Genomic DNA, 25,632 nt, shown 5'->3' with positions numbered 1-25,632 from the left:
CATTGGAAGGCCGTCGTTTTATGTGACCAAACCATCTAAGGCGACTCTCTCTAATCTTATCTTCTACTGGAGCTACTCCAACCTTTTCACGTATATGCTCATTTCGTATCCTATCTCTAAGGGTAAAGCCACTCATCCACCTGAGCATCCTCATCTCTTCCACACTAAACTTAGTATTATGCTTCTCTTTTAATGGAAATGGAAAGAATTAGTTAAAATTAAAAGAAATCCAAATTCACAGTCGCTAAATGTCTTCAATCACTTAGCAGGTCTATTCGTCTTTGACTTTGCAATGCTCACAAGATCACCAAACAAATTGTCATCCTCCTTGAATCGCTGTTGCAAGTAAGAAGAAGATGAAGTAGAAGGCATTTGGTAGTAATGACCTGCATTCATGTAACTATCTTGCAAGCCAAGCCCTTTCAATTTATGAGAGAGCTCTCTGGTGTTTGAGTAAGAGTGAGATTCTGACTGTTGGCCGTAATTATAATCCTGCATGGACTGAGAATATGCATTTGAGAGATGGTAAGCTTGATCATGAGGAGGAAACATTCCCATGGGTTGGTTTCGCTGAATTCCTGTAGAATATGTAATAATTTCTTGTGTCTGCTCATTTTGGAAATGCTGCTGTTGTATGGTCAACGGCTGGCTACTTTCAGCCAGTCCAATCTCCCAAGGAGGTGGGGGGAGAGCTCCACCTTGATCGACTTCTCCTGTTCAAAGGAAAAAAATTCAGTGTTTTGATAACCAGACTCTCTTCAAATAAGTTTGACTATATTTGATGACTTTTATGAGTTGATGGCCACAAACATTATAATCACAAATTCAATTCAATCAACAGCTTCTTTATGTTATTTATTTGTTTTATATGATACTGTGCATTTTGATGCATACTACTAATTGTTCTACAAAAGAAAGGGGCTAATAATGTTTATATTCAAGTCATTAAGAATATGTATGTAGGAGTTGTTACTTGTGTTCAGACATAAGGTGGTTTGATAAAGTATTTTCCTATTTCAGTTGGATTACATCAATGATCATCCTTAAGTCCATATCTTTTTTGCTTTAATCATGAATATTCTTACTAGACATTTGCAAGATGTTGTACCCTGATGTATGCTTTTTGCTGATGATATTTCTTGTTGATTAGACTAAAGAGAGATTTGAAGGTAAACTTGAATTATGGAGGTCAACCCTAGAGTATAAAGGCTTTCGTTTGAGTAGATTTAAAACTGAATATATGTAATGTAATTTTATTAATAAGAGTACATGCTTTAGATATATTGGGTCTATTGTTCGGAGTGTTGGTGAAATTGATGAGGATATAGTAAATTTCAAGTTGGATGGTTGAAGTGAAGGAATGAATCGGGCTTGTTGTGTGATAGAAAAGTCCACCTCAAATTTAAGGAAAAATTCTATAAGATAGTGGTTAGACCTACACTACTTTATGGTGCAGAATGTTGGTCATTAAAAGAGAAGCATAATATTAAGTTAAGTGTTGCAGAGATGAGGATGCTCAGGTGGATGAGTGGCATTACTCTTAAAGACAAGATACGAAATGAGCATATACGTGAAAAGGTTGGAGTAGCTCCAGGGAAGATAAGATTAGAGAGAGTTGTCTTAGATGATTTGGTCACATAAAACGACAACCTTTTGATGATATGGTTAGAAAAGTGGATGTATTAGATTTGACTAATGCTAAGAAAGGTAGAGGCAGATCTAAAAAGATTTGGTTAGAAAATATTAGAAATAATGAGAATTTAACTTTAAACAGGGCAAAATGGAGAAAAATGATTTATGTAGCCAACCCCACATAGTGGGATAAAGGCTTGTTGTTGTTGTTAATTATTGTCTTAAATCCTTAATCACAAGTGTTAGTAACTTTTATCATCATTAGCCTTAATGCACATTTACATTGCCAATTGTGGTCTGCAAGCTAGGTCTTGAGTGTACATATTAAGTGTTAATCTTAGTATAGTGATGTAGGACTTAAATGCTTAGACAATGATAAATAAGATGTTACAGTTTTTAGATGAGAACAATATTAAATATTAAACTTATAGTGATTTAAAAAATGAAAGAAAATGAGAGGGGTGTAACTAGCTTAAGCAAAGTCATACAACTAGAAGTTAAGATCATAAAATAATCAATTATTCAAGCATAGCATACATGAAGGATTTTCAATGAGAAATCCCTAAATTAACAATGAAAATAGTCACTAGTTGGGCCCCTCACTCAACTCTTTGAAGGATTGATAAAACGGAGAAAATATGACATGATCTTTGTGATCCCACAAATTAAGGTAAGACTTAGAGAGGAAAAAGATTTGAAGGAAATATTCACCTTGATCAAGGGTTGGATACGATCTACCACTGCACTAGAGAGAGTTGTTCGTCGATGGCTTCAGCGAGGGTGAAGACGATCCTCTCGATGTATTCTTCCACAGTTTGATCAATCTCTAAGTTGAGATTGAAAAATGTTGATTTGAGGATGTCGACATGACCTTGCTCGCTGTAAACAAACCCGTGGCCCTGTTCATATTCTGCCATTCACGAGGAGAAGGATGCCTTGATGTGGTGGAGGAAAGATCATTGCTGCACTTGACTAATCATCTTGTAAGAGAGAATTTCTCAAGGATCCCAAGGAGGAGGAGGAGGGGAAAGGTTTGGCTCAGGATTTTAGTGGATTAAGGAGGGAGGAAGGGGCCAGCCAAGCTTAGGGGAATTAGGGGATTTTGGTTCATATTTGGTGAAGAAAAGGGGAGGCAAACTTTGAGTTTTAAATTTCCTAATTAATTAGAAAAGGGAGGGAAGGGGGCCGACCAAATCAAGGCTTGATGGGGTGATATTTAAGTCAGATTGGAGAGAGAGGAGGGGAGAGAGGGGCTGATTAATTAATTCCCTTAATGGGATGTCCAATTGGGGAATTAATTAATTAAAAAGAGCGAGAGAAGGGGGGATGACCAAAGAAGTTTCGGTGAGACACACTTGGGGATCCAAGTGTTTCCTATCATAGACCTACACTACTTTATGGTGCAGAATGTTGGTCATTAAAAGAGAAGCATAATATTAAGTTAAGTGTTGCAGAGATGAGGATGCTCAGGTGGATGAGTGGCATTACTCTTAAAGACAAGATACGAAATGAGCATATACGTGAAAAGGTTGGAGTAGCTCCAGGGAAGATAAGATTAGAGAGAGTTGCCTTAGATGATTTGGTCACATAAAACGACAACCTTTTGATGACATGGTTAGAAAAGTGGATGTATTAGATTTGACTAATGCTAAGAAAGGTAGAGGTAGATCTAAAAAGATTTGGTTATAAAATATTAGAAATAATGAGAATTTAACTTTAAACATGGCAAAATGGAGAAAAATGATTTATGTAGCCAACCCCACATAGTGGGATAAAGGCTTGATGTTGTTGTTGTTGTTGTTAATTATTGTCTTAAATCCTTAATCACAAATGTTAGTAACTTTTATCATCATTAGCCTTAATGAACATTTACATTGCCAATTGTGGTCTGCAAGCTAGGTCTTGAGTGTACATATTAAGTGTTAATCTTAGCATAGTGATGTAGGACTTAAATGCTTAGACAATGATAAATAAGAATTTACACGTTTTTAGATGAGAACAATATTAAATATTAAACTTATAGCGATTTAAAAAATGAAAGAAAACGAGAGAGGGGTGTAACTAGCTTAGGCCAAGTCATACAACTAGAAGTTAAGATCACAAAATAATCAATTATTCAAGCATAGCATACATGAAGGATTTTCAACGAGAAATCCCTAAATTAACAATGAGAATAGTCACTAGTTCGGCCCCTCACTCAACTCTTTGAAGGATTGATAAAACGGAGAAAATATGACATGATCTTTGTGATCCCACAAATTAAGGTAAGACTTAGAGAGGAAAAAGATTTGAAGGAAAGATTCACCTTGATCAAGGTTTGGATACGATCTACCACTGCACCAGAGAGAGTTGTTCGTCGATGGCTTCAGCGAGGGTGAAGACGATCCTCTCGATGTATTCTTCCACAGTTTGATCAATCTCTAAGTTGAGATTGAAAAATGTTGATTTGAGGATGTCGACGTGACCTTGCTCGTTGTAAACAAACCCGTGGTCCTGTTCACATTCTGCCATTCACGAGGAGAAGGATGCCTTGATGTGGTGGAGGAAAGATCATTACTGCCCTTGACTAATCATTTTGTAAGAGAGGATTTCTCAAGGATCCCAAGGAGGAGGAGGAGGGGAAAGGTTTTGCTCAGGGTTTTAGTGGATTAAGGAGGGAGGAAGGGGTCGGCCAAGCTTAGGGGAATTAGGGAATTTTGGTTCATATTTGGTGAAGAAAAGGGGAGGCAAACTTTGAGTTTTAAATTTCCTAATTAATTGGAAAAGGGAGGGAAGGGGGCTGACCAAATCAAGGCTTGATTGGGTGGTATTTAAGTCAGATTGGAGAGAGAGGAGGGGAGAGAGGGGCTGTTAATTAATTCCCTTAATGGGATGTCCAATTGGGAAATTAATTAATTAAAAAGAGCAAGAGAAGGGGGATGACCAAAGAGAGAGGGGAAGGGAGTTGTCCAGATTCAATGAATGTGGGAATTTGAATTGATTCCCAATCAATTTCAGATTTATCCCATCCTTGATTTAAGGAAGACTTTCCAAAATTAAGCTAAATGATTTAGGAAAGAATTTCAAATTTCAAATTCAGTGTATTACCCACCAACCGCAGGAACCATTCGGGCTCGTGGTCCACTTCTTCCAGCAACTTCCTCCTCTCTCTTCTCACCCCCCCCTAGGGACTTCAAACTCTCACCAAACTCTCCATACTCTCAAAACACAATTGCAAAAATCTTTTTTTTATAATATTCATCATCGCCTCAAAGAAGGAGAATGAGGCTTTAAATAGCCAATAAAATGAAGAAAATACGAAAGACCAACTTGCCCCTAAGGCATACACATGACTAGGCCCTCAAGTGAGGGTATCGAAGGAAAGGTACAATAAAACTCATAAATATAATAAACTAATACATCAATAATAAATCTAATACAATGATAATCAAAAGTAAAGCGGTGCAATTGTGGTCGTAGATCGACGGCCATGCCTCCGGTAGAATCTCCAAGGTGGGATGTCCTCATCACATAGCCTGCTTGATAAAATGTTGGGAATAATGATCTGAACATGAATTTTTTGCGCAAGTGAGTTGTAAATTATTTGTCTGAACTAATTAAAAAAAATTAGGATCATGACTGAATTAGGAAGGAAATGGGAGCACCAAATAAGTAAAACACAACATGCCTAGAAGTAGTACAAAAATACTTGCATAAACTAGAGTTAACATCTTATTACCTCATTGAGCACTCAACAAACGAAGAAGGGTTCATAAACCGATCCTAAATAATTGGGGATAGGGTTTTCAATGACGAAGGAATTAGGACAACCATCATTTACAGCTTTGTTATTTAGAGATACCAACGAACAAAAAACGGATATCCCTTAATAAGAAGATAGTACATGGACATATTAGTGAACCAAACAACCCATAAATTTTCATGCCAGACAGAACCTGACATCTATTATTCTGGTTTTATGTAAACTTAAAATCAACATATGAGTCAAATTATTTTAGGCGCTTGTGTATATAGAACCATTAAAGGGTGGAGTAGCTCCACTGGAAGATAAGATTAGAGAGAGTCACCTTAGATGGTTTGGGCACATTAAACGGAGGCTTTCCAATGATCCGGCTAAGAAAGTTGAGGTATTATATTTGACTTATGTTAAAAACGGTAGAGGTAGACCTAAAAAGACTTGGTTATAAAATATTAAAATTTAATATTTCTTTATTAGATTTAAATGAGAATTAGACTTTTAACAGGACACAATGACAAAAAAAGATTCATGAAGCCAACCCCACGTAGTGGGACAAAGGCTTGATGTTGTTTTTGTATATAGAACCATTAAGATTCTTCATATGCAAGTGAAAAAAGGAAAAAAAAAGAAAACATTTTTAATCAAAATGAAGCGCCATTAATACACAAAGTAAAGAGGATCAAACAAGCTTACCGATACGTGCTTGTTGCTGTGTATCCACATTATGATTATTCCATGAAAGATCCCCATGACTTGGCTGAGCTTTTTGAACAAATGAAGCGTGCTCATGTATAGATTGTCCATGGTTCATGGCACTCCCATCTAAGTAAGATATAGACTGCTGTTGCTGCTGAAACAGAGATGCAACAGTATAATCTTGTTCAGCTTGAAAAGCTATATTGGCAGTACAGTTATTTCCACAGTTCCTTGGAGAATAAATGCCTGTTAGAACTAGCATATTTTGGTCATTTGCCGAAGGAGCAGTTGTTTCATTTGCTGGCACAAGAGCTAATGAGTTATCTGTTGAAGTTGTATTGAACTCCTCGCCGCTAAGAAGATCTAATTGAGGACATGATTTTGGAGAAGTAATTGGTATATCATTTGGTCCAGGAGGAGCAGGTAGCAAGAGCTGTTGAAGAGGAGCATTTGACCTGTAAATCATATAACTATTTCCATTGAAATGATCTAACAGATTTTCCTTCAAATCATTTTTTATAAATTTCACCTCTTTTATTTATTTTATTTTTTTAATTATAAGACTTTTAGCGATGATGGGATTTAGTATGTTTATGGGAAGTGGCTCACCTTCGATGTGATTCATTGTCAGCATCCTGATTTTTATCATGAAGATCTACCAAATCATGGAGAGAGTTCTGCTTCTTTGGTTTTTTAGAAACTTCAATAACAATAGCATCATATTTTGATAGAACATTTTGTAGATCATCATTTAAAGCAAGCCCTTCACGAAGTAATTTCTCGTTCCTGGGAAGAATAAGAGAACGATAGATCAAGTAAAAAGTACGAAGTGGTTGTAAAAATTTAGGTAAAGATGCAAAAAACTGTAATGAAATTAATAAAACTTCATTTTTCAAGCATTTAATATGTGCTAAAAGCACACCAATTTAACCAAGAGAAAAAGCAGTCCCAAATATGTGGCGTCTAGGGGTGTAAATGAGCCGAGCCAAGCTCGAGTAACTCCTAGCTTAAGCTTGATTAATTAATCGAGTTCGAACTCGATCTCGAGCTTTATTCAACGAGCTTGAGTCGGTTAATGAGTTGGCTCATTTATTATGAAAGAGAGAAAATGATTATGATTTATGTCAATTAGGAAATCTTACCAAATCCAAATCAGCCGTGATTTGGAAGGCTTTGATGGCTCATTAATGTAATTGATTAGGGAGTTAATTATTTCTCTAATTTGAGGATTTGATTGGGGATTAGATTAGGAAGTTTTATCCTTATTTTGATCACCTCAAATCTATAAATTGAGGGGCAAGGCCTGTTGTGGATGCATGAGAGTTAAAGAGAGCCAAATTGTAATCTTTATTTTCTCCAATATAATGAAATCATCATTTCCTCTCCGTGAACATAGGTATCTTCACCGAACTACGTAAATCACCATGTTCTTTGTGTTGGTTGTGTGATTTTGGGTTTGATTTTCTATTGTGTTTACACAACAATTGATATCAGAGTCAGATTTTGATGATTTTCTGGCAACAACGTGAAGAACGGAAGAATCTTATGTTGGTATGGTTCGTTGAGGAGAAAGAAGGAAGGCAGGTACATGTGCAGTTTCGCTTGTGAATCACGTGAAGGTCGCTGAAGGTGGGCCGTACATACAAATCACGTGTGAAGCACGAGTTTCCTGGGTCGAGCGGAGAACTTAGTAAGATTTCCTGTGTGCGTGGACTAGGTCAAACCGGAGAGGCACGCACGACAAGGAGGCTCAAGCACTATTTCGTGCAGAGTAGAGCACGGTCGGGTATGCAAGGGCTGATAGCAGAACAAGTGTAGATGAATTGCACACAAACAACAGCGCGGTCGGAGCAGTGCGTGAACAACGACGACGGTTGGGCCTACGTACGAAAGGCGAGTACGATGCAAAAGCGGATGTACGAGGTCAGAGCATAGGCGTGCGGTCGGCTGAGGCGAGCAATGTGCGTAAAGTGCTCATGAGATAGTTGAAAGGCTTGGGAGCACCTGGGTTGCACGCTGTTTCAGATCTGGTGCCGCACACATAAGCAAGAGGCCTGATTGTGGGCCTGACGTGCAGAAGTTCACGCGGAAGGGAAGTTTTGGTTTCGGTTCGTGTGTTGCACAGAAGAGAGGAGTTAGCAAGAGTCTGTATCCCCGAGCCTAAATCAAGCAAATGGAAGATGGTTCATGAGTATTGAGTGATTTTGTCTCTAAATTAAGACTTGCAAGGAGCAGTAAAGGAAATTCAAGACAATTGATTGACTGTGGTTGGACTACTGATTTTGTTCCTAATTGTTGCTCGAAAGAGAGCTGGATTGGTGCAATTACATCATCGTGAGATGCCTGCAATTTGGTGGAGGCTATGAGATCCGATGGAGCCATAGATACATTTTCCTCGATGGTGGAGAAGGTGTCGATCCATCAGGTGGTTATACATCCTATCAAAATTAATGTGATGAAATTTGATGGAAAATGAAACTTTGGCATGTGACAAGGTGAAGTGATGGATGCCTTGTGCTCTTTAAATCTGGAGAAAGTTCTAGAGAGCAATGAACGTCCTAAAGAGATTTTAGAGAAAGACTGGCTCAAGATGAGCCATAGTGCTTGTGACTTGATCAGAAATTGCCTATCTCAGGAGATCAAGTATAGGGTGATGATGGAGATTTATGCTATGAAGTTGTGGAAGATTTTAGAGAATAAGTATCTAAAAAAGTGCGTGGAGAATCGTTTCCATAAAAAATGTTAGCTTTATAGGTTGTAAATGAAATATAGGGTTACAATTGATGAGCATCTGAATGACTTCACAAAGTTGTTGGCAGATCTTTTAAATATGGATGAAGATGTTGGAGATAAAGAGAAGACGCTCCTTATGTTGAATTTGCTTCTGGATGAGTATGAAAACATCACGATGACACTCATTCATGTGAAGGAGGTCTTGAATTATGGTGAGGTGACTACTGCGCTGTTGAATCACGGGTTCCGACGTCGGGGTGAGAAATTTGCTAAGATGGATTCGGTCGCGGCTCTAACACTTCAGCATTGGAGATATGAATAACAGAAGAATAAAATGGGCGACAGCAACAAGTAGATCAAGTATCGTGGGCGTAACCTTGGGAAGAATCAATGTGTTTTCTATTTAAAGACCGGTCATTGGAAGAATGATTGCTGAAGTTAAAGGAGAAGGGAAAAGAAATTTTCACAAAGGCAAAGGCAAATCTTAACATGGAAGAGCATGACTAAGACTCAGATGTATCACTATTTGTAGCTTCTCAGAGTTTGTATACAGATGGTTCAAGTTGGATTATGGTTACAGGTGTCACCTATCACATTTGTCCCGCTAGAGAGTGGTTCAGTACTTACAAGAAGCTTGATAATAGTGTTGTGAACATGAGAAATGATCAAGCTTATCGTACAGTTGGTGTAGGGAGCATCTTCATCAGAATGCATGATGATATTGTGTGAGAGCTGACTGATGTAAGACAAGTTTAAGTATTTTGTTGTTTGTTGGGAATTTAGAGATTAAGGGCTATAAGATAGTCATTAAGGCAGGAGTTTTAAAGATATATCATGGAGTGTTGGTTTTTCTGAAAGGACTTCATCATCACAACCTTTACTACCTTCAGGGTAGAATGGTGATTGTTGTTATTGCTTCTTCCGATGCTACTACATAGTGGCATATGCAGCTAGCTCATATTGGAGAGGCTTTTCTTATGGCTTTGGTGAAGCAAGAATTGTTCAAAAGAGCAAGCACTTACAAACTCGATTTCTATAAATATTATGTGTTTGACAAAAAGACATGGGTATCCCTTGGTATTGCCATCCACAATACAAATGGTATGCTGGAGTATGTTCACACAGATATTTGGGGCTCGACGAAGAGCATCATTCTATAGGCGGCAATATTTTTGTATAATTTATTGATAATTACTCCATATACGTTTAGGTGTACACCATGAGACACAAGAGTGAGGTAATTGAGATTTTTAGAACTTGAAAGAAGTAGATTGAGACTCAAACTTGCAAAAGGATCCGGTGTATCAGATCAGACAATGGGGGAGAGTACACCTCAGATGCATTATTACAGGAGTCTCAGAGATCTGAGATAGAGCACCACTTTACTGTTAGAGAGACACCACAACAGAACGGGGTGGTAGAGATGATGAACTAAACTTTGGTGGATAAAATTCGGTGTATGTTATCCAATAGTGGGTTGGATAGAGCCTATTGGGCTGAGGCCATAGACTATACCTGTCATTTGGTGAACTGTTTGCCTTCTACAGATATTGAGAAGAGATCCAAAATGAGATGTGTTCATGGCATTATACTAAATATTATGATGAGCACTTGAAAGTGCTCGGGTGTCCAGCTTACTATCATGTTCAAAATGATGAACTAAAATCACGTGAAAAGAAGGCAATCTTTATTGGCTTCAAGCTTGGAGTCAAGGGCTTCAAACTCTATGATCCAATAGAGAAGAAGATTTTCAATAGCATAATTTTACATTTTACAAGGCGAGCATGTTGACACTTCGGGACTTTAAGCAAGTGGAGAGTTTTATTGGGACCACAGCTGCACTGCAAAAGTTAGAATTCGATGTAACTCTATTTGTTCCACAGAGACAGATCACTTCTACTCAGATACCTGATTCAGCTGCAGATCATGCAGTAGAAAATGATGTTGAGGATGAGATTCCAGCTTAGGAATCTATTGCGAGGAACAAATCCAGACGCCATAATATCTCAAAACTAGCTCGGTTCAGGGACCAATTTGCATTTGCATTTTTCAACCACGGAGGTTGAAATTCTTAGTCATTATAAGGAAGCAATGGACTTCCTTGATGGTGATTTATGAAAGAGGTCTATGAATGAAGAGATGAAGTCTCTTCAGGAGAATACTACTTGAAGGTTGGTGAAGCTTCCTCCAAGAAGGAAGTCTATTTGGTGCAAATGGGTGTATGTGAAGAAGGATCTCATGGAGCTAATGTGCAGTACAAGGCTAGATGGGTGAAAAAGTCTTTTCGCAATGGGAATGGATTGCTTATGATGAGGTGCTCTCCCCAATGGTTAAGCATCCCTTGATCTGTGGTCACTTGGCACTTATAGTACACTATGGTATGATTTTGGAGCAGCTTGACCAAGATCTTGCACATTTGCACAAGCAGTTGGCGTTGTGAGCGAGTTTATATATAATACAGGAATGACTCATCAACAAGCTGTAAAGAGTATCCTGATGTATCTGAAGGATACAATTAATACATGCTTGGCATTGGAGAGGTTGTCACCACGGCAGTGGTGCAGTACTCATGACTGATTGTCCACTTATTTTGAAGGAATACGCTCAGCTTGATCTCTTGAGAGGGGGGTACGTAGGCAACCATCTAGGTACGGTCGTTATAATATTGGAGTTTGGTTTATCATCTTCCACTTTCTAAAGTGAAAGATGAGGTGGAGATTATTGATTTGGAAATCTTTTCAAATCCAAATCAGCCTTGATTTGAAAGGCTTTGATGGCTTATTAATATAATTGAGGGAGCTGATAATTTTCCTAATTAGGTGATTTGATTGAGGATTTGATTGTGGATTAGGTTAGAAAGTTTTTTTTGTTAATTTTGTTCACCTCAAATCTATAAATTGAGGGGAAAGGGCTGTTGTAGATGCATAAGAGTTAGAGATAGCCAAATTATAATCCTTATTTCTCCAATATAGTGAAATCATCATCCCCTCCCAATGGACGTAGACATCTTCGCCGAACCATGTAAATCGTCATGTTCTTTGCGTTGGTTGTGTGATTTTGGGTTTGGTTTTTGTTGTGTTTGCAGAACAAATTAAGTAATTATTATAATAAAATTGTGAAAAAGAATGAGAAATTATAAGAAAAATAATAAATAATTACTTAATATAAAAAATTAGGATATAATTTTTAAATATTTTTAACAACTTTGTATTTAAAATCTTGAATCCTAATATATTTTAAGTATATTTTATATTAATATTTTCTAAACAAGCCAGTTCACGAGCTACGAGTCAAGTCGGGGCTAGCTCAAGCTTTGCTTGTTAGCTCATCAAGCTCGGCTCACATGCCATTTATTGAGCCAACTCGAGCCGCCTCACGAGCAACTTGACTCACTTAGACCCCTTGTGGCATCATGGAATATCACATTTCTCTAATTTAGTCTTTGGTTGTACAATATTAATTTTAAATAGCTCATAAGATATAAATTGATGGAAATTGAAATACAAAATTGATTCCAATGCAATCCCTTAACTAGATCCCAATTTAATTTACATATATCATATTTTCAAATGCAAAAGCAAAACTAGAACTTTTATGTGATAGACACTCAGTTGAAAATATTAAAAAAAAAAAAAGAGTAGATATTTAAAAGAGGGCCTTGCTTTATTCTCCCAATATTTATGGCATTTAATAAATTAATTATACTATCAAATAAAACTTTTTCTCACATGCTTTGCTTTAACATTAATAAATTAATTATTAACATCAAAATAAGCTTTTTAGGTTCAACCCAAAATTAAGTAGATATTTAAAAAAATAAGTGTTTCCTTTCTCCCAATATATTTGATAATTAATTAATTAATCAATATTTATATTTTTTTATTTTCGTATTATTATGAAGTAAATAATGAAATTTATTCACTACAATTATATCCTATAATAGACGAACAAACCAAATAAAATGCCTAGTAATCATACCAGGCCAGGGCATGTAAAATTAGTGCATTCAACTACATCATGGGCGTGGGTCAGTTGTATAAAAAGCTGGCCCATTTAATGGGTCGGGTTGGCTCGATCTGGCCTGACCCACCTGGTATGACTCGATCCCAAACATGCAGGTGCAAACAGGCAGTAATGAAGTTGCAATAATAAGTATGAAAATAAAGAATCTTACGAAGTAGAGTTAACAAGATGAACCACCCTTTGCCTATATAGACGACACTTTTCAACAAGTTCAACGATCACCTCCTGCTTGACATCCTGCAAATTTACGATGATATTCAAGCTTGTGGCAATGCACAACTTCTTTTATCAAACTAGAGAAAATCAAACTGCCATTAGAATGCAACTTACAAGAATGAATAGATTGCTGCAAGGAAACACTTAGCTGATATTTTTAGGCTTCGTTTGAGATAGTTTTTTTACTACTTTCTAAAATGACTTTCTAGTACAAAAAATTCTAATTAAAAAAAAATTGTACTAGAAAGTTGTTTTAGAAAGTAGTAAAAAAGCTGGCCCAAACGAAGCGTTAAAATGTGGTGGAAGGTGAAGGGCTAAAGCATCATAATCAGAGTAATTTTAGACATGACTTCTAATCAGGGGCGGATCCAGCTTCCTTTTTCAGGGTGGGCAAAAAAAATTTTTTTTTGTGGGGATGGACAAAAATGCCTAGGATTGATAAAATTAGGACAAAAAGTATTTTTGAGGGGGGGCAAAATGACTAAAATACTCAAAATATTTCAAAAAATCTCCTATAAATATTAAAAAAAAAAATTTCTAAGACTAGGGTGGATCCACCCATGCTTCTAATAACAATTTTATGAAATATTCATCAAGCTCTCCAAAAGAGAAGACCATCAAATCATACTAAAGAGCAAACCATTTTATTCTCTTGTTAAAATGAGTATTTATAACATTACAAAGCAAAGAAAAAGAAAAGGAGAGGGTCAGCTAACATTATAAACAACATAAAACATACATCCTGTAATTTTCTTTGCAATCAAACTTGCTTGGACATCGCATAATCAATTTTTGCAAGTTTGAAGCTTTATTTTCCCAGCTTGGTCAATCATTCTTGCTTGGAGTATGGTAGAACTTGTCATTTTTTAGGCTTGAAAAAAAGTCTTTAGGGAAGCTCAAAAAAAAATCAAAATTTGAAAATTCAAGTTCCTCTTGGTATTCCTTCCCATGCATGAAGGATGAAGTTTTTAAGTGATTTATGATAATGAATAATATTCTTAGAATAAATGTCATGCTGATAATGATAATAATAATGTTCATGATACATATCAAACATAATAATAATAATAATATAAAACATTATAAATACATATATGCAAAAAATAACTTCATTTAAACCATAATTCCATGGATTGTTTGACATCATAAACACTCAATATAAAATTATAAATGCAGTCATAAAGTTAAAAGAATACCTCTTTATTTCTCGGATCTAAAGCATTTAGCATTTCAACAAGAACATCCATGATAACACGAGCATTTTGAATATCTGCAAGACTGAGAATGAAATGAAAATGAAAGCATGAGGATTAATTTATGGAACTGTCAATTAAAAAAATTAAAAGCATATAAAATCAGTAGTTTTAGAAATAAGTTCATAATTGTCTTTAGTATCAGATTAAAGCATTATCCTACTTTCTCAAGAACTGGATGTGATCATAACAGTCAGAAACCAAATCCAAACAAATTGAATTGGTCCTGCAGCAAACGAAAACCTTGAACACCCCCTTTCACCCAAAGGTCATGCACGCCTTAGCCCTCTCTTCCTATAGTAGAGCAACCATTTTCATGAGCCTTCTCCCTAGTTGCCAAAAACAATTCACTGTGGAGTTTTGTTAAGAGTATTATCATTGATGTTTATAATAGATTTTTTAAATATTTTATTACTCGTCGGTCATACCTTTCACATTTTATAAGAGCTACACATACCAAATATCTTATTCAATGTTCATAATAAAATGCCATATTTGTAGATAGCTTTATCATGATTAATTATTGCATAAATTATCTTACTTTGAATTGTTTATGCATGTTATTAAGATTTGTTTCCATGCACTGTACTTTAATTGAATACAATAATATTACTAATGCAAAACCCTGTTATTATTATTAAGCTAGTAACAATCATATTGAATATAGAAAACTTATTAAATGCTTGCTTATTATACATATATATTGTGTTTGCAATGGATGTGTAGGTTGATAGAATCCTTTTGAATTTAGGTAGCAAGGTCAAGTGGCCCATAGTAAGATGACTATTTTGAAAATCATTGGATTTTCATGAATTACAGCGTACCTTTCTAGTTCATGGCATTTAAGTAAAACTAACTATAGATATATCAATATAAAAATAATTTTGATAGAGGATAAATTAAACATTTGTGTGTGTGTATATATATTGTTGACCTCAACAGCAAATTAAAAGAAAAAATTGAAATCGAATACAAAATCCACATAATCCTGAAATTCTGCGCAAATACCGTTGTTTCATACCTGTACATTCGGCGCCCTTTGAGTCTCGATCAGAAATCCTGCCTAAATCCTGCGATCTGCCTCGCTATTAAGGCCTCGTTTGAAACAGCTTAATTTTCCCTTCTCCAATTTCAAAACGTCATAATTTTTTTTTTCGCTGTTTAAATGTGGTGCATGTTTTTTCGGAAACTCCAGTTTTTTATTGTTTTGAGAAGTGTTATGGTATTAGCTTCTCCGTTTAAAACCTCCATTTCTTTGATTGAAGTTTTTTCAAAAACATCAAGAAATGTAGGTTTTAAAGGTAGAAGCTAATACCATAACGTTTTTAAAAACAATAAATAAATTGAATTTTCAAAAAAGCATTCAAACAGTCAAAAAAGCATTCAAAGAGTCAAAAAAAAGAAATTATGCCATTTCAAAACTGAAAATAAAATTAAGCTGTCTCAAACCAGGCCTAACGAGTCCTCAAACCTCCGACTTCTCCCTGCTTCCGATTCCTGTAGCCTTCCGAAGCCTCTTCCGACCTCCAGCAGCCCCGATTTCGCTCTAGACCCAAGCCGGACCTCCATCCTCTCCAATCGATTTCATCCTCCATATCTGATCCACTCTCCCTCCAGGCCCTTGAATACTCCACAGCCGCGGTTCCTCCTCACCTACCGACACCAAGCTCCGTCTCCCTCCTTTATTCCGAGGTGCTGTCGAGTTCGCCAAACCCAATCTTCCCCCAGCAGCCATACCCGACCTCAAGACCACGCCCGACTTCCGATCCTCACCCAGATATCTCGCCTGTTTCCCGATCTCTTGCTGCTTGAAGAACTCCACGAACCGACCTGCTCTTACCTCAAGCTCCAGCCGCTGCCTCTCCATCTCTTCAAACCGAAATCCACGCAAGATCTGCCCTTACCCTTCGAGTCCAAACTGCAACTCCTTGACCCGACGCCTGCTCCCGACCCTAGCCCGAAGACACCTCCAGTTGAGCTCTTGCGGTAGCCGCATCCTCCTCACTGCTCCAGCCGAACCCATTGCCACCTATAGTCCCATCCGATTTCAACTACTTGTGCTGACTCACTGACTGTTTCTATGTATTGTATTTTTAATTTTACCTTTTTTTATCATTATTAGTTAGCTTATTTCTTTCTGTTATTATTTATTATTATCAGTGATATTATTATAATTATTTTAAGTATATATACTTATATATATATATATATATGGAGAGAGAGAAAAGAAAAAAAAAGAAAGATACATTTATGCATTTTTTATCCCCGCTGCCATCATCAACATCGCAAAGATATAAGTTTCTAATTCAAAAAATCTCGCACTGGACATTTGCATCGAGCCGAAAAATTGTTCATAAACATTTTTCTCTAGTGTGGTGGGAAGGGAACCTGGTGCGACGCCTTTGGCAAGGCAGGTAGGCTCTGTACACGTTTTTCTCTAGGGTGGTGGGGATGAATATAAGTACCCGTACGCACTTCAGCACCTACAGAGAAACAACTAGGCATTTTAAGCAGGTACCCAAAGATCTATACACGCCTTTTTCTAGCGTGGTGGGAAAGATTTACGGACGCAATGTTATCCGACATCTACCGTGCACACTTTTCTTTAGCATGGCGGGAGGCCCAGACTTTTGTAGTTTCCCCTAAACGAGGGAGACGCCGAGAGGCTGCCTAAATTTCTGATAAACAAGGGACCGCACTCAGACTTAAATTTGAATTGACGGCGAACTGAAAATAAACTATAATGAACTTATTATAGACTTAAACAAACATAAATGATTCACTTTGAACTTGTTAAGTGAACAATGATAATTTGAACATAAATGAATTTGAATCAAACAAGTGATAATGAACCGCAGGGGACCATGTTTGTATCAGGACTTGAGCTGAGCATGGACTTGATTTGAACAAAGTGCAAGAGGACGAACAATATGGACCACATGGAACTAAACTGCAATTGGACATCTAAAATGAAAAATGAAATCAAATAGCAAATGATTATCATAATAATGAAACCTGATGATAACCTATTAATGAGCATTCATAAGGAACTTGTGGCATGTATGACTTGTTCATAAATATGAACTTTGGATATCGATCCTACAGGCAAAAGCATAAGACTTGTATCAAGCATGCTAGCTTGTCTGTAGGTATATGCAGGATGCTTATAATATACACGACCCCTGTACAAGCATTGTAAACTAACGGATGATGAGCATCGATGAACAAGAAAGAGACAAATCATGAATGTCAAAACTGTAGAGGATATGCATAGACAACTATAATACAGGAATAATCAAATACAATAAATTCCTGCAAATGAGAGCAAGCAATGTCTATGTTAATCATGCAATCATATACAACCAGAAGGATTTGATATGAAGTAAAAATAACAATGCGATACACCTGGATGCATTCAAATGAATATCAACACATACGTAAAATACCAGTTCATCAATGAAAACAAAGGAAAAACTAAATGCAAGAGCAACACTAAATTACTTAAATGAATAAAGCCTTGTGGTGAATAAGAATCCTAGCATAATTGCTCGTATGCAGTGGTCAGCGACAATTAGGAGTGAGGTGTGGTCTAAATTATAAATAGATCACGAAGAACCTTAGCAGTGATTTGATTTGTCAAGAGTATCTAAGAAGTTGCTCATAGTAATTGCCTATGAATGTTGAAAGTCAACACACAGTACACATGAAAAGGATAGTGGTGAATGCAACAATGCATCATTTACAAGTGGCAATGATCGATATGTAGTGACTCGTCGGGCAACAAATAAGGAGAAATTGTTGATGAATGTAGCTCAGCCAAGGGTCAATGTCAAATTACAGGTGGGCATATTAATGCACATGCCAACAGTGATAGCCGAAATGCTGCAGAGGAACCACGACAAGTATAAGCTCCTACAAGTGACTGCATAAAGTTTAAAGTACATACAAAAGCCAACCTAATAATTAAGGAGGTGATGACATAAGTCTTGCAATATGAGCAATGGTTCTGGTAAAAGTCAATAGTGATCAATATATCTTAAATGTGAAAAGTCCCTGGCATACACATACAGATGAACACATTGAACTAGTTTGCGAATGTATGCCACAAATTTGTCAGTTAGCATGTATGGAGGGACCAGTGTCAAATGCAACAACACCGAGTATTCAATATCAACATAAAACAAAATGACGACGAAGGTGTATTTGAAAAGTTCAAAGAAAATACACTGTTCTCCCGCGAGTGAAGATATATGACACATAACAAAATACGAGTTCCTATGAGTCGCAGTAGGAGACCTGTTGAATATTCCAAGAACCTCCCCCATACGTGCGCTACAACTTGTATACACATAAACACAAGAAATGCACATACAATCGTACACCCGAATGAGCCCCGACAAGCGTGATGTATTTATACACGTGATGTATGAAAATGTTGCGCAGGTTAATAAATGACCCCAATCCTTATATATGGATAGGTAGGAGTCTATATGACTCAAACTATCAAACATATATACGTCTGATATATCTGTTTTATACATTCATATTAGGCATTCAAGGTCTGTGAACATAGAAATTCATTAACAAAAACCCAAAGTCAACAACGAACCCGATCCTCTATTGGTAAGTTGACAGAGTCGACAAGGTTCAATCAATAAAATTACCAAATGCCCGTGAACACCTCGATAATGACCATGTTGAACGTAGATCTCAACTGGAGGAGTTAACCATAAATATTTAAAATACCATTCAAATGCTCATGAAATTCAAAAAACTCCACAAATATCTAAAACTCAAAATCCCAAAATTCAAATATTTAAAATCGAAATCAACCATCGAATCACCTAATTAAAGCAAAACTCATTCATCCTCCACAACAGTTTGCCGAGAAGAACAAATTGAGAAGTACGTCATCTCGCAAAGGGCTAATATCTGGTCGAGAATATTACTAGGATTCATTCTCAAACAATATCCTATCAGTAAGAACGTGACACGTGTCCTCTAACCAGCGGTTTTATCGCCAAATGACACCACAAGTAAACTGTTATGACTGGGTCCCTTTGAACCGGTTAGTTCGTCGCTAAATGACATCACTAAATTACGGTCATGGACAGCGCCCGTATGCTCCTCAGTGGCATCAAATCGTTCAAAAATGAATCAATGTGATATAATCGATAGGGCACAAATCCCTCTGTTAGTTGACGTGGATTCAAATTTGCCCCCTTGGGCAAATATTCACCCCATCCACGTCTACAAGGTACCCTTGGACGTAAAAACCCATGGCTGCCAACAAGGATCATTCTGTCAGGTTAGGTCGACTACCTCCTTTGACTAAGTAGACCAAGGACCAATTTAATTCGTTCCCAAAATGTACGCTGGAATTTATCGGATCCATCATTCATTCCCCTACCATGGGATCTTGCTTTAATTGCAAAATAGTGCAATTTCTAATTTTAAATATTAAATTTCCAACATTAAACCCTTGCTTCTACTATATGCCAGATACTACATATTTCTACGTGTCTGATTGACGACTAACCTTAATAAAAAATTCTCTCTCGTTCCCGGGAGATGTAATTAACTATAGGGGCTTGCGCCTATAGGAAACCATAACTCAGATCATAAAGTCCTCGCAAAATGAGGGTGAAATATATGAGTGTGTCTTATCTACAAATCTAATATGTCTTCCCAAAATGTACGCTGGAATTTAATTCGTTAAAACTTCCCCGAAATGCAACGAGGAGGTCAGGGCCGAATATTCGGAGCCCATACACACACACAAATATGCTTAATGTGATTGCACATGAATATTTTAGCATTTAAATACATTGATTACAATTTTTCATATAAATGATCTTGAACATCATCTCATCTAAATCATCGTAAAATATGCTACAATTTTCATACATGCCATGCAATATTATTCTAGTTGATGATATGATTTTTTTGGTTGTACTACTATTATATTGTAATCATATCTCATTAATTGCATGCCTCATATCTTATCATTTTTAATTTCATAAACAAGAGCTATTTGCTAAATTTGAATATCAAACACATTCATGATAAATTTTTTTACCAGATTCTACTGAGTTGCTCGGTGGATAATCACTACTGGACCAGACCTTTCAACAATACTTATTTCATTTGGTTCTTGAGTTTATGTTATAGTTTTACTTATTTCCCTACTGGATTTTGGGCAATCGATGCTAGTGAAGTTGGTCTTTCATTTCCTTCCTATAAGCTAGTATTGTTGTTTCCATCTTGAACTAGTGTTAAAGACTATTAATGCAATAAAGTACTAATTATTGTTTTTTATTCTTATACTAATATATATTTGCTTATAATTATTCATGACTGAAACTTTCTTATTGAATGCAGAACAATTTGATTGATCTTAATTTTTAATATTCATCTCATTAGTCGAGATCAATTTCTTCATCCCATCCTATAGGAATCTATGATGCACCGACACTTCTCCTCAAAGAGGCGTGCAGTGTCCGACACGACACTCGTCCGACACTCCTCCGACACGTATCGGACACATATTTGGCGTGTCCGATTAAAAAATATTAAATGCAAATTGGACACGCGTGTCCGAAATGAGTATCTTAAATATTTTATGAATTTTTTAAAATAGAATTTCTTGTATTTTGTGGGATTTAAACTAAATTTCTTATTTCTTATCCACAACACCAAATCAATGTCCGCACTTAATACCCAATCATCGAATATTCTCATTTCATTTCTTTTTGGCAGTGAATGTATTTTCATCTCCTCTCTCGGTGACTGATAAATGGCATCGACGTCTGTCTCTCAATGCCTAAAATATTAATTGTTGTTTTTTGAAACTTACCCAAAAAAGCTAACATGCTAGGTACTGCTAGGTATCGCTAGGTACATGCTCGGTACCGCTAGGTGAACCCTGTCAGGGGGGCAGGTAAATGATTTTTTGCTTATATTTTTGTGGTTGTACTAGATATTTTGTACAAAACATCTTTATGTTATAAGCTAAACAAGTTATCATGAAATTGATTTATTATTGCTTGTCATTTTTAAAATAATGTCACCTTAATTTTATATATTATATTAAAAAATTATTATGCCGTTGTGTCCACGCCGCACCCGTGTCCTATATTTTTAAAAAATGCCGTGTCCCGTGTCCGTGTCGTGTCATGTCCGTGTCGACGTGTCCGTGTCAGTGCATCATAGATAGGAATTTACATACATACCGTTGCATACTATTCTATTTACATATATAGCACCTAAAATTTTAATATTACATACATATCACATATAGTTTACTTTCATATCAAATATGAGTGGTATAAATGAAATATATGGGTGGTGGGAATGTGGTATGTATGTAAATCTCCCTTAAGTCAAACACGCAATAAAGCTTGATTGCAAAGATGCCTCTACTCTTTACTAAGAAAACACTTTAAAGAGACTGAATAGCATAGCTAGAAAAAAAAGGGTAAGATACTAGGTTAAAAAGAGAATGCAAGGTGCCATCAAACTAAAATCTCAGATTTAAAATCTGAAATATATCAAATAGTCATCATCTTGTTATGAAACCATGAGTCTGCCTTGAGTCACCACCACTACCACTTTGATCATCCTCTAGATTAAGTGATATGAGCTTTTTTTTTTTTTTTAAATCTATTTATGACAGAAATAGGATAAAGAAAATAAGACGCTAACACTAGCTAAATACTCGGTGCAATAAAACAAACAAAATAGTATTTATTGAACCTGTTCTGCTATGATAATCATGCATTAAGATGGTTTTTTACTACTAGCTATCACCACTTCAGGTTTGTAAGTGACAATATACCTTAGAAAATGAATCTCAGAATCGCTTGAAGCTTCTAGTTTTTCTGTTTTCTTGTCATGTTTTCTCATAGAATAAGGATATGATGTTGCAGACCTAAATATGGGTGTGGACTTCACAGGTCGCTTAGGAAATACTACTCCAGCACGCTGAGAAAAGAGAAGAAAAAAAGGAAGAAATTAGAAAGTGAGTTAATCGATTATATGTATTTATGCATCTATGAGAAAGATAACTTTATAAAAGAGCTATTTGCTTAGTCTTGAATGAGATAGAATCATGTAAACCAACAGAAACAATTTTCTATTTTGATCATATAGTAAAGGTAACCATACCAATAATTCATGATATGCCATGAAGAATTGTGGATATCTTCCCTGTGGACCACCAAATGCTTCTTGCCAAGTGTCTATTAGTACCAATATTTTCTCCTTGACATGAAAATCAGGCTACAACATACCCAAAATTCCCTTGAGTGTTTCAAGAAAATTAAAATTAATAATGGTTCGTATGAGAAAGACCCAACCTTTTTTTTAGCAATCTTCACCATTTCATGTGGTATATCTTTGTCTACTATTTGCATGTGGACCATATCGCTACAACTTTTCACCACCGTCTCCAGCAACTAGAAAATGGTCCATAATTGTATCAATAATTCATAGTTCATTTGTAGCTCACATGAAAAAAGTGAAGTAAATAAAAAATAGAATTGAAAGAAAAGGAAATTTTGCAAGTATTAGTTAACTTCAACTTTTACCTTCAAACAATAAAGGCCTAACAACCATCAAGTATTCGCGCTAGACAACCATACATAAAATATTAATTGTCATGAGTAGCCACAACATAAATACAAGCCTAACTGGGTAGCAAACTTATAGTTTTCAGAAATTTTCCTTTTCATCACACCATTAAAGATGCTTACATCCATATCATTCTCACTTGATGAAAGGTAATCTCAGTTAAGAAGTAAAATGATATTGTTTCCATTAGTCTCTATTAGAAACAGATTTGCCTAACTACAAAAATTGTTCTACAATTCATCAAATGTAAAACAATTTATGTGTTAGCTAGACTACATTTTAACCTGATATGATTCATTAAAACAAGGCAACACCATAAAATACCGACTAATTCAATACATAGCTTAGGAATGACTCAGAGGTATAAAGTAAGCAGTTTTTCTGCATACCGTAAGAGCCAGTAGCTGTACTTTTGAGTTCTTACTTTTAATACGCTTTTTAAGACCTTTCACAAAATCTCTGATTTGCCTGAAATAAGAAGAAAAGATTTGAGCAAACATTTGAATCTATTCATGTCTGCTGTAATTTAGGTGCCATAATTCTGAGTATAATTTGACAATGTGAAACTATTAATTAAAACATAAAAAAGAACTGGTTTGAGGAAGGTAGGGCCTAGAGGACAGAAGCAGGAGAAAGCTAAGAAAGGGCCACCATGTGATATCATGCATCGATTTGAATGAATAAATAATTCGATGTATGACTCACTCTACTGAGATAAATAAGAAAATAAAGAAAATGGAGTCTCGTTTCATATCATATCATCAAAATCGTCAAACATTTGAAGTAATTAAGCAATCGAAACCTAGCCAGAAAAGAAATGAAATGAATGGCTTCTTTCTCGAATTATGGCATTAAGCATCGAGAAGCAATGGAATGGGGAAGAGAAATCATGAATTAAGAAAGCAATGTGCGCACAAAAAAAAAATGAAAAGAAACTTCGTACCCTGGATCATGATTAAGAACGTCGCAGATCTCCAGGTTCATTGCCCAATCGGGTCCAATGAGCATATCGCTCGTTGCCCGATCAACCAATGAATTCGGCATTCTCAAAGTGCTGAATATAATTAAAATATGAATGAGAGAAATCTGGGACGATGGGAGTTTGCCTGCGTTGTGGATTTGACGAATCTCATTGGAGAGCTCTTCCTCACCGGGAAGGAGATGGAGGTTTACAACGGAAATTCTTGGAGATAGAATGAATGGTGGAAAAGGAAGGGTAGTAATTATTGTTTATTTATTTATAGCAAAATTTTCCCATGAAAAGTCTGAAGATGGAATGTAAAAACTGAATAATTCAGTTTAAATTTTTATTGATAATCTTAGCTATTTATTTCATTCATTCAATTTCAGATGTTGAGGGCGAGTCATGACATCTAAATATTTTGAAATAGAAATATTCATTCGGATGGCGGGCTCAACCTATTCTGTTTAGAAACAAGACTGAAAGATGATCGACATTGATGTGCCAAAAAGTAACAAATGACACTAAGGTAGTGGTTAGTTTGTGTGGAATTTGATTGTGTTGATTAATCTGATTGTATTTTTGCCTGGGATCTTAAGTTAATTCTCGTGCTTGCTGGGGGTGCAGGGAATCCTCCTCATGCTTAGGTTCGGATGCCTTGCACCCGAAAATTTTTCGTACATCTTGGCGCTGTGTACCTGAGCGTCACAGTGCTGCGAAGTTTACTAAGAGAAAAGACAGTATATAACCGCAACGCTCTAAATTCAGCGCCATAGCGCTTTCAAGCGGACTGGAGATAGAATGTTGAGCGTCACAGTGCTCCAAAATGGCACAACAGCTATTCGAGGCGGACTGGACAGTTTTCTTTCTCATTTTTGTCAAGGGTGTTGTCCCTTGGTGGTATATAGAGGTTTTTCTCTATTGTTTAATGTGAAAATGGTGTAAAAGAGAAGAGAGGTAATGACAGATAGAGAGAGGAGAGATTTGTGCAGATTTCTTCTATTTTTATGGATTTCTGGATAAGGTGCGGCTACGTGATTTTTTTTCTGATTTTGAGTTTTTCCACATTAAATCCCGATGTGGCATTCTTTTTTTTTTTTTTCCTTATTTGTTTCGTTTTGTGGTTTACTTCCCCATCCCCAACATAAGTATCTCACACCTTTGCAAGCAAGAGTCAAGGGAGTTTTCGAAACATGAGTTATTTCCAACAGTAACGTCCAAATTCTCAATCTATTTGGTCCCGATCAAAGTTGATCAAACTCGGTCAAACCGTCATAAACACAGTCAAAATCAATCAAATAGGTTAAATCAAATCAAGATTATCATAGGATTATCCTTGTATACTCATACATGCCTATATAGGTAATTAATAATTATCTGACAGATTTCCTTCAAGGAATTTGGATAAGACTATCACAAAGAGAAGTATACATATACAAGAGATACAATATGATATATATATGCATCAGAGTAAACATAGGAACTGAAATAAAGAATCAATTCATTAATTAGAAGTTCAAATAACTAATACATCCAAATAACAGTAGTTCTAATATAAGCCAACATAATATAAATAGAATAAAAAGTAGAAAAAAAAACCCAACTCTAAAAAAACACAAACATAATAAACTACAATAAAATAATAAATAGAAAAAATAGTCTATTACTGATAACCCTGCTCCTAAGGTGGCGATCTGCCAAACATGCTTACAGCATGCTGAAAAATATAATGGGTGAGTTTGATAAAT

At 36.1% G+C, this 25,632-nt stretch overlaps 1 protein-coding gene across 1 annotated transcript; it reads right to left on the bottom strand.

The window, feature by feature from the left end:
• Nucleotides 1-202: 202 nt before the first annotated feature.
• Nucleotides 203-24,041, bottom strand: LOC110109083 (TOM1-like protein 9). Its single transcript, XM_020839983.2, has 10 exons — nucleotides 23,867-24,041; nucleotides 23,313-23,391; nucleotides 22,650-22,748; nucleotides 22,459-22,572; nucleotides 22,130-22,275; nucleotides 14,236-14,317; nucleotides 12,975-13,060; nucleotides 6,677-6,853; nucleotides 6,065-6,522; nucleotides 203-713 (listed from the first exon to the last, which is right to left on the bottom strand). The coding sequence occupies exons 1-10, from the start codon at nucleotides 23,965-23,967 to the stop codon at nucleotides 259-261; spliced, it is 1,797 nt and encodes a 598-aa protein (XP_020695642.1). The 5' UTR covers nucleotides 23,968-24,041; the 3' UTR covers nucleotides 203-258.
• Nucleotides 24,042-25,632: the final 1,591 nt, after the last annotated feature.

Source organism: Dendrobium catenatum, unplaced genomic scaffold (assembly GCF_001605985.2).
Source record: "Dendrobium catenatum unplaced genomic scaffold, ASM160598v2 original_scaffold_117410, whole genome shotgun sequence".
Lineage (NCBI taxonomy): Eukaryota > Viridiplantae > Streptophyta > Magnoliopsida > Asparagales > Orchidaceae > Dendrobium > Dendrobium catenatum.
Note: the sequence above shows the minus strand (reverse complement) of the source record. Positions and strands in the feature narration are given on the sequence as shown.